The 10,161-nt window shown below is 35.8% G+C and overlaps 1 protein-coding gene and 1 long non-coding RNA gene across 5 annotated transcripts; one reads left to right on the forward strand and one right to left on the reverse strand.

The window, feature by feature from the left end:
- Positions 1-730: 730 nt before the first annotated feature.
- Positions 731-1,435, reverse strand: LOC122316138. Its single transcript, XM_043132673.1, has 2 exons — positions 1,139-1,435; positions 731-1,045 (listed from the first exon to the last, which is right to left on the reverse strand). Exons 1-2 carry the CDS (start codon positions 1,433-1,435, stop codon positions 731-733), a joined length of 612 nt encoding a protein of 203 aa, XP_042988607.1.
- A 402-nt stretch (positions 1,436-1,837) lies between these two features.
- Positions 1,838-5,743, forward strand: LOC122317441. 4 transcript variants are annotated; one of them, XR_006244472.1, is made up of 3 exons: positions 1,838-2,120; positions 3,705-5,149; positions 5,241-5,743. It is a non-coding gene; the product is annotated as an uncharacterized LOC122317441 (long non-coding RNA). The 4 variants fall into 4 exon arrangements; XR_006244473.1 differs by having other exon boundaries at positions 1,850-2,120; positions 4,504-5,149; XR_006244471.1 differs by having other exon boundaries at positions 1,864-2,120; positions 4,902-5,149.
- Positions 5,744-10,161: the final 4,418 nt, after the last annotated feature.

Raw genomic sequence — 10,161 nt, forward strand, 5'->3', positions numbered from 1 at the left:
ACATTATGTAGAATGATAGAATTAGTTAACTAAAGTGTTCCAATGTGTGTGACAGGGGTGGATTGACCATTGGGTAGTTTTACAAGGTAAGAAACAGTGGATGTGTTAGTGGTAAAAAAAAGTGGTACTGCAAGCCATGTGGTCTGTAGCACCTGTGTCCAGTATCCAATCGACAGAGGATGCATTTATGGAGCTGTGTGTGCGTGTAGACAGAGAAGTAAAAGTACCAGACATTTTGGAACATGATGCTGTATGAAGAGAGGGTTGATTGGTGTTCCTGGAGTGGATAACAGAAGCCACAATAGGGGAATCCTAAGGTTGGATCAGGGCCATTAGTTGCTGATATTGTTGCTTGGTCAATCCAAATTTGTCATCACTGGTGTCTTCAGATTCATGAGCAATCGAAAGAGATGTTTGATTTGCAAGGAAACCAAAGGCCTGCTGCTGCTTGGTGTGGTATTTGTGGCCAGGTGGATATCCATTTGTAGCATTTCTCAATGGTGTGGCCAGTCAAGTTGCAATGTGTGCAAAGGGGTGGTTCAGCATTACCAGCCTTGAAGCAAGTCTCAAAAATATGGCCAATAATTTTACAGTGACTGCAGTAGGGACGGTCCTTTTTGAAAGAGTGGTTTGGTTTAGGAGAGAATTTGGAAGGAGTGTAGGGTTTCTTCACTACCATAGCCATGGTTTCGGGAGATGGGGTGTGGGAGGTCATTTCGTGATGTTTTTCCTATTGTTGCACCAGGGAAAACACCTTAGAGATAGGGGGAAGGGGATCCATGAGCATGATTTGGTCTCGGATGGGGGTATAGGAGTCGTTGAGACCCATTAAAAATTGCAGTACACAATCTCGTTGAGATCGATCCAGCAATGTTTTCATAAGACCACAATTACAAGCTGGAATGGGATCATATACAGAAAGTTCATCCCAAAGAGCCTCTAATTTTCCATAGTAAATACTAACCGGGTCATGGTCTTGAAGCAGAGCAGCCAAATCCTTTTTGAGTTGGAAGATACGGGGACCATTTTGTTGAGAGAATCGCTCCTGAAGATCCAGCAAAACTTCTTGAGCATCATCAACGAACAGAATGCTGGACTGGAGAGAAGGATTGATCGAGTTTTGGAGCTAAGACACGACCATGTCGTTGCAGCGCTCCCAAAGCTCAAGTAAAGGGTCTGTGGGTTGAGAAGGTTTGATGAGAGATTCGGTTATAAAACCAAGTTTGTTTTTGGCTCGGAGAGCACGACAGATCGAGCAAGACCAGGTGGCATAATTGTGAGTAGTAAGAAGATTGGTGACAAGGGTTAGGGCTGGGTTATCGCCGTGATCAAGCCGATATGGATTCGCCGGATCATTGAGGTTGAGGTATGGAGATGAGGTGTTTGATTTTGGGTCAGAGTGAGGCTTGGGGGATTCGGAGCTGGGAGTTTCCATTGAAAATGCTCTCGCTGGCTCTCTGATACCATGTAAGAAAATGAAAGGAAGGTGCAGTTGAGCAAAGGAGAAACACAGAGAGCTAGTCAATGGAGGAAAAATACTGTTACGATTCCATTCAAGCTACTGTTTTACAAGACTGCTATCGAGCATATATACAGAGAATCACCTAACAGACTAACAAACTAAACCTATCGTAGTGTGCCAGCTAATAAGCATATACAAAAATGAATAAAAGAATATTTAATGTATGCGACAACTGAAAATATGTAAAACGACTTGTAGCTTTAGTCTTGACCTGTGTCTCTTGAAAAACACTACCGTGGATTAAATAAAATAGTCCATTTCACGGAAGCAGTAAGGGATGAATTGCGTTTCGCCTTTTCCTTTTCCTTTTGGTGATTAAATGAAACGTCACGTTTCACTGAAATGGGAAGAGATGAAATTGCATTTTGCCTTTCCCTCTATTTTCGATCTCAATTGTATTGTCTTTGCCTTCCCCTGTCTGAAACTCCTCATCGAGATCTCCTCTCCCATCAATCTCCCCCCACACTCACTTTCGCGTAACACTGATGCTATAGTACTCCTCCTCATCTGGTGGTTTCTTCTTCAAGATTGTTGTCTGGTCGTGGACTCCGTGGCGTAGATCCGAGGAGTTTGAGAAACCCTAAATTGAGATTAATAGGTCTCTCTCTCTCTCTTGCTATCTCTCTCTCTCCTTTTCCTGCTCTTCGTTAATTGATCTATTATCTATGATATATTGCAGTTTCCTTTGGTTTTAATTTTGATCGATGTTGTTCTTGGACTTTGCGATGTAGATCCGAGGAGTTTGGAAACCCTAAATCGAGCTTAACAGCTCTCTCTCTCTCTCTCTCTCTCTCTCTCTCTCTCTCTCTCTCTCTCTCTCTCTCTCTCTCTCTCTCTCTCTCTCTCTCTCTCTATATATATATATATATATATCTGGTGCTTTTGGTTATTCCATCTATTATCTATTAAATATATTGCGGTTTGGTTATTCGATCTATACTTGTTGCAGCAATCTAATTATGGTTTTTGTTTTTATTTGATGCATTTTTAAAAGCCCCTAATATATACAAGATTTTTTTAAGGTTTCTTACTGTGAGAAAATTAATTCATTGAGTTATGTCAAGTTTTTTAATCTTGAGGCACGTAATAGTTTTGGTTTTGATGTCTTGTTTGGCAGTCGAGAAAGTGGAAGAGAATATAAAGGTAAAGAAATTTGAACTTTTTTTATTTGTAATAGTAGAGTCTTTCTTCTGGTATGTTATGAAATCATTTAAAGTGAAATTTAGCATGCATTAAAGTGCAGAAACTGACCAATGCATGTTTCTCCAAACCTTATAATAGTGAGGGATAAATACACACATAAAATAATTAATCGAATTTAACTCTGTTGTAGGTATTGGTTAGGTTACCTACTTCATCATCTCAATGTATGCATTGTGTTGAACACAAAACAGATATAGTTAATTTATCTATTCAGCCATCACAAACAATTTAATTTATATTTTATAATCTACTTTTATCGATCACTCCTATATAAAAAGAAATTAAACAATTTTTTGAGGTCTTGGAAAAATATTTACTTATATCGTATTGGTATATCATCTTAACACTTGAGAGGGTTGTTTTTAAAAAGTAAATTGGGAATAACATGTATTGACTCTCTAGAATGTTATAACATAAAACGAAACAATTCCATTCATTATGTTTTTTTACCCCTTTTACGACATGAACAGTCTCTTTTTTATAACATGGTCACACAATAACTTGTTAAAGATAACCGAGGTAATCTGGATTCTGTCCTCTGAGTAGCTTAGTACTACCTGAAACTGTTGAACAACTCTTTTCCTGCTTAGATGCTGTGTAGAGAATCATATTGGCCAACCCATGTAGTATTAATTGTTCTTGTTACTTTCTTGCCTCTATCTCTCCCTTTCTAATAAGAAAGTACTTTCCATAAATATTATCTGGGGAAGCTTTTAGCTATAGGATGCCTGTAAAGCAATCTAACGTGCAATTACAATCTGCTCTACTTTCTTGTGATTATACATACATACATATACATATATACATATATATATGTATGTATATGTATATTCCTGTACAGCCTGGTGTGGTACTGCACGTGCTTGCCTTAGGTATATGATGCTATATTGTTTGGAATTATACCTTCACCATTATTTGGCAAGTCATATTCACTAGCTAGGTATTGATTCTTCTGAAATTAGCATATGTCACATTGCAGGGAAGGGTGCAGAAAAAGAAGCTGGTGAAAAGAAGAAGACAACAAACTTAAAAAATATCTAACTACTAGGTAGCCCCTTTTATCTGCAACAATAAAAACCAACTTTGCCACCTGACTGCATTGACATGGATCTGCATATATGCATGCATTCATGGCACAGCTAGCTGGTGTGCCCCAAATTTTTTTTTAATTATTTTGTTTTGCTTTTATAATTTGTTTTACACTACAGAAAGAGGCTATAGATGGATGAACAAGAATGAATAGTAATTCGTGTTTGACACTTTTGCCTTTCTTTCTTTTTTTCATTTTATTTTGCTTTCTTTTTTTTCTTGTTGGGTTGTTCATTTCGATATGTCAGTGAGGTCCAGTTTTGGTATTACATTTGTCTGGTGGGTTAGAATTTTAGAATTGTTTACTCATAATAATGTCTTTCATGTAGGCAGTTTTTAACCTTTATTTGACTTCTTAGATCGTCTAACTTTGTTTTTAAAAGTAAATAATTTACCTTTCCCTATTTGGTTGCAAAGAAAATGAAAGTACGACAGTTTTTAAATCTTGTGAGTTGTGTTCTTTGATATGTGTTTTTTCTTTCTTTATTATCTTCAGATTTATTTTAGCTTTTCATGTGGTGATTTGTTTTTTGTTACTTATGATTTTGTGCTCCATCACTTCAAATGTTTAAAGGATGTGAACATCTTATACCTAGTAATATTACCCAACAAACTTAAGAAAATTAGAGGATAAGTAAAGAGAATATAGAAGGTGAAACCTTTTGTGATTCACGTTTTAGTTGCTGCAGATTTTTTTTCCCCTTGTTTTGGACGGATCTGGAAAGACAATTTAAGCTGCTGCTTTGGTGGCTTATAAGGTGGCTGTGGTACCTTTTGAGGTGGTGTATGAGCATGTGTAAATATCTGTTCTCTTGCTGGGGGTCAGAGGGTTAGAGTTGAAGAGGAACAGAAAAGGGCTACTACCCAAGTTACTGTTTGTTTGTTTAGGGTATTTATTTGAGTGTTTATATGGGTTTAAAACATGTAGAGATGGCCCATAATTAGAGGTTGCATTCATGCACACACTACAAATTTTTTTCTTATGTGTTTGGATTTGGGTCTATTATTTATGGATAAGAATAAATTTCTATTTCTGTTTTTGTTCATGACATTAAGGCTCTTAATTATTGCCCTTAAACATATGCAGAAAGTCCATGTATGATCTTCCTCTTGTAATAGAAGTAGTGGGGCAGGACCAACTTGGTTGATTAATTAATATTATCACCATTGTGTCAACCTAAATCTTCATGTTGTCTGAAGAAAAGGTTCACTTGTTAATCATACTTTGAGAAACATGCCAGTGTGCATTTGTGGGTCACCCGCTTTCTTGGAACATCGAATATGCCGAGAAACCAAGGCCGGTCATTCTTTGGGTGTTCAAAATACAATACAAAGGTATAAAAAATTTTAATTACTTTGACTTGCACTTGGGTTTGAGTCAGAATTTTGATATTTTACGATGCATGTCGTTTGTTTGTTTATACAGGGGTTACCACACTACAACTATTTCAAATGGGCAGATAGTGGTCAAGAAAGACAAAAAGAACTTTTGAAAATAGAAATTGAGATGTTAAGGAAGGAGGAAGAACTTCAAAAACCACAGGCAAAGATTCAACAAAAAGAGGAAGAAGTTCGAAGAAGAGAGGAAGAGGTTCGGAAAAGAGAGGAAGAGGTTTGAAGTGCCTTTGAAGAGGTTTGAAAAATAGAGGGTGAAATTGTCAAGAGGGAGTTAGGAGTCCCGTGTCAATGCACACATCTAAGGCTCTATTGTTTAATTTGTATATTATTTTATTTGTACTTGATACGATCACAGTGAAAACCCACTGATCGACAAACTTAGTGTATAAATTTGAACACAAGAGGACTTTGTGCTTTAGACTAGTAGTTATGGGAATGCCTACAATATTGTAAGAAATATATGTTTTGTATTTTGGAACATGTGAGACAACACTTTTGAAAAAGTAGGCAACTGATCCTAGTTGAATGTGAGTGCTGATTGTGTTTTTCTAAAAGAATATATTGTAGCTAATTCAGATTGTGTATTAGGAAAGTATGACAGTTAGTCTTGTGAATATAGTCTAGCTGCAATGATCAAGTGCTTAACATATTATGTTGTACTAGTTAAGCACCAATTATCAAGCGTGAATAATAGCCTGAAACATGAAGATCAGGTGCAAGATCAGTAATAATATTCTTTTACCATTAAATGTGCATATTGTTACCATGAAAAGCACTCATGTACTCATTGGCAACTTTGGTCAAATAAAAGATTTACACATTGCACTGCTTCTAGCTATACCACACTACTTAACGAAAATAGAAGCACTCAGCTTGAGCCTCGTGCCGGCCTTTCTTTGACTTATTCCAAAGAATACGAACAGAAAGAAAACATGAAAAGTACATTTAGTTCAAACACAGTAGGAAGTTAAATGTGGCCAAGCACCCAATTCCTACACGTTCAAGCATCAGAAATGCAACCTAAAAAATGGTGCATGTTGGGAGTAGAAATATCATGAAAAATATTTCTAGTGTATCCTTTACAACTTCTAGTTCAAACCTGTATTAATTTGAGAACATACAACAGCTCATACTCTCGTACACTCAAAAACTAATTACAACAATTCAAGTTACCCATCAATAAAAAATTACATGCAAAAGTCCACCCATCAAAAAATAATTACTATAGCTCAAGTCCACCAATCAAAAAATATGACAGCGTATGGATAGATTTTTCAAGTCTTGCTACACTAATCTTGCAATATATCATCACCCATGGTGGTTTACAACGAGCTGCTCGACTCTCAATCGTTCTTTTCCTTACTCTACCTATTTTTGTACAAAACTGCCATGAATCTACCCATTCTCGAACTGAAATTAGAATACACCAAATCAAGTATATATGCTGAATTGATAGTATATATTAAGATGAAACTTGATTTAAAAAAAAAAAAAAGGAAAACCCCATAAAGTAACTAGCACAAGTATTAGTACTCAATCCCAACCTAACTGAAAAGCCATAAAGAAAACTTCATTCCCAACAACTTATATATTAATACTCCACCACACCAATAGGCTAGAGAAATTTCCGGAAGATATTTCCTGATCATCATGATTAATAATTCATGAAAAATATATTAACATACCAACATACAGAAAACCATAAAGTCAGATTTGTGGACTTAGCCCATAACCAAGCAAATTTAATCATGAATATCAGTGCAAAAGCATTCGAGATACAAATCTCATAAAGTAACTTATTCCCACGGTTGTGTCTTAGACAAGTTATCCGGTTGGGTTCTATCCAATCCAAGTTGCATATGTGAACATAATATATTAGTTATAAATCAAACCAGCATACTCACAAAATATGGAACATTTACACAATATGACCAAGTTAAAGAAGACTTTTTAGACTTTCTTGAGTCTCACTCACAACAAAGCCTAACTCGGTGGCACTTAAGTCCAACACTTCGACAATGTTTTGAGGCAGCTAACAATACATAAGCAACATGTTAGATCAAAGTAACCCTTATAATATAAAATTTTTCAATATGTATTAACAACACAATATAATTTTTCCTATCATTAAAAACTCGTAAATGTTACCTAAACTGGGACATTTTGTTGTGTCCCAACATTTGTTTGGCCACATAAATTCCTACATATTCCAAAAACTTTGTTTTCTATTCCATATGGCTACAAAGAAAATATATATATATATATATAAATTTATATATGTATTTTACTCTTAACAGTAAAATACACAATATGAAGCTATAATATTCAGAATAGTGCACTCAGTTAAACTGTTTACGTTTTCCTTTCTGACTAGCCTTCTTAGTCGTGGGTTTCACTCTCTCAATCATTGATTTTTTTCTAAGAGATGACAGTCTGCCTTTTCCTCTCACTACATGAGGACTTAGTACCTTCTTAGAACTCATAGTTGTCGTTGTATTGGCATTATAAATTACAACCTTTGAGGGTGGCTTGTTGGTGCGGTAGCCTAAATTCATTACATCTAACTTAGCTAGCATATCCTTAGTGTGCTCATCACATGAAGATACATTTGTGGCTACTTCATAGCATTTATTGATAATATGTGAATATCTGCTAACTTCAAACCTCTGATCAACTATGTCATAACTACTTCGTATAAGAGTGTATGTCCTTTTTATCATGTCTTTCCTCCATTGATCTAGTATGCACTTTTTTGGAGCCGAACGGACTTTGTTAACTCTCATAATGCCTAATATATGTCTACACAATATCCCTCTCATCTCAAACAAGGCACATGAACACTTCACTTCGCATTCGGCCTCATTAAAGTACACTGTGTGGGTCACCTCCTTGATGAAATCATCAACATTCATTTCATCTTCTACATAGTACGTTGCAATTACACCATCCTTTTGGTGTAGAATTAGAAGAGTTGCAAGCATCCCTATTACTTCTTTCTAAACTTTTCTATAGTTATTGCAACTGTATATGTCCTAAAAAATCTTCTCAAGTGGAGAGGGAGAGAAGACGGGAATTTTGACGTTGAATGATTGGAAGTCCGCCTAACTTTCATTCTCAATCTTCTTCCTCAATGCATTATGGAAATGATAGACAAACTCTTTTAAGTTTGTCTTAGCATGAACATACCTGTTGAAAAAAGCATTCATGCTCTCATTTCGTTGGGCTGTACTCATTCTAGCCCAAAAAACTTCTTTCATGAACACCGGTGCCCACTACGTATGCTCAGCATATAAACTCTTCAACCAAGCATTCTCCTACAAATTGTACTTCATAATTAACACTTCCCAAGACCCCTCAAACTCCTTTGTTGTGTGAGAGTCATACACATAATTTAGCAACTGACTTTTCAACCCAATTTTGTATGCACCATGTGAACATAGCTTCTCAAGCAATTTTTTCAATATGTGCCATAAGTAAAATTTGTGCCGGTTGTTTGGAAAGACGAGACTTTCTGCATTTTTCATAGCTCTATCTTGATCTATGATAATAGCCTTGGGAGCTTCACCATCCATATAGGTAAACCAAGTCTGAAATAACCATGTTAACGTTTCTGTATCCTCACTAGAAATTAATCTTGCCCCAACAAAATTGACTTGCCATGATGGTCTACCCCAACAAATGGTGCAAACGGCATCTCATATCTGTTTATCAAATATGTCGTATCGAATGTGACAACATCTCCAAAATATTTGTAGGCTGCCCTACTTTGTGTATCCGTCCAAAATACATTCCTTAACTGCCCGCTATCATCCATATCCATTAGTTAAAAGAACCCATCATTCTTTTATTGCATCCAAGCAAAGTATTCACGGAGGGCTCCAGCACCACCTTTCCCAAGTTGAAGGTGGTGTGCCTTGTCAATATAATTATGACAGTCTTTTTCATTGAATGGTAAGTTTTTAAATCCACCCGCTTCTTGCACAAGAGATGCAAAACTCTTATTTATTCTGATCCCAGATTGATCATTTATATCTAACAATCTCTTAACAGACTCACTCACTTCTCTATTGCAGTAAAAGAATCTTAACTTTTGTGGACTTAGGCTGTGCTTATGGGAATTGTTTACACTCGACACCTTCAACACCCGTTTTTCTAACGTAACATTTATCCTTAGCTTATAGTCTATCTTTGATGTCAGACATGGCCTCGCGACATTTGTCGTACAGTTTCATGCCTTCCCACCATGAGCACAACCCAATGTAACATATCTAACGCTCCCATCCTCAAACCTATGACTCATTTGTGTCATTATCCCAAAACCGCATTGTTGCCCATATCTTTTATAATAAGAAAGTGACTCCTTTTTAGATTTAAACACCATCCCAACTTCAACTCCTCAACAATATCGGCCCCATCAGTATGCATAGTATTTTGTAGCCCGGACTGATTGGCATCTTTGGGTTCAACAGTATCATGAAGAGAGGGCATAGACATACTTTTTCCAATAGAGTAGTGATACCACGTTTGTACGTGTGTTTTTATTGAATGAGTATTTTAATTTAATTCAAAAAAATGGTTCTTTTATTTTAAATTATCGTATTTTAATTAGATTTATTTAGTTGTGAAATTTATTTTGTAGAGCTTTCTTAATATTAATTATCGTTTTGAGTTTAAATTGCTGCTTAATTTATTTTAATTTTTTTTTGGATTTAAAATTTTGTTGTTAGTATTTACTAGTTATTTATTATATTTTAGTTAAATGTTGTGTTTAAATTATTTTATTCGATTTATAGCTTTAAAAGTTATTTTCATCGGATCAGTTTCTGGACTTCAGAGGTGAGAACTGGACCTCATTTCTTTTCCTCATCTTTTCTTTTTCACTTTTTCTTTTTTCCTTTCTCTTTCTTTTCGCTCTTTTTTTTCTTTCCTTTTTCTCCACTTTTTCCTTC

This window comes from Carya illinoinensis, chromosome 7, assembly GCF_018687715.1.
Source record: "Carya illinoinensis cultivar Pawnee chromosome 7, C.illinoinensisPawnee_v1, whole genome shotgun sequence".
Taxonomy (NCBI): Eukaryota; Viridiplantae; Streptophyta; class Magnoliopsida; order Fagales; family Juglandaceae; genus Carya; species Carya illinoinensis.

What these genes read in the sequence shown, in the direction of transcription:
- LOC122316138 (XM_043132673.1), bottom strand. Translation starts at nt 1,435, where the DNA reads ATGGAAACTCCCAGCTCCGAATCCCCCAAGCCTCACTCTGACCCAAAA. An exon ending in GGGAGCGCTGCAACGACATG is followed by an intron (nt 1,046 to 1,138) that starts GTCGTGTCTTAG and finishes CTGGATCTTCAG; the next exon opens with GAGCGATTCTCTCAACAAAA.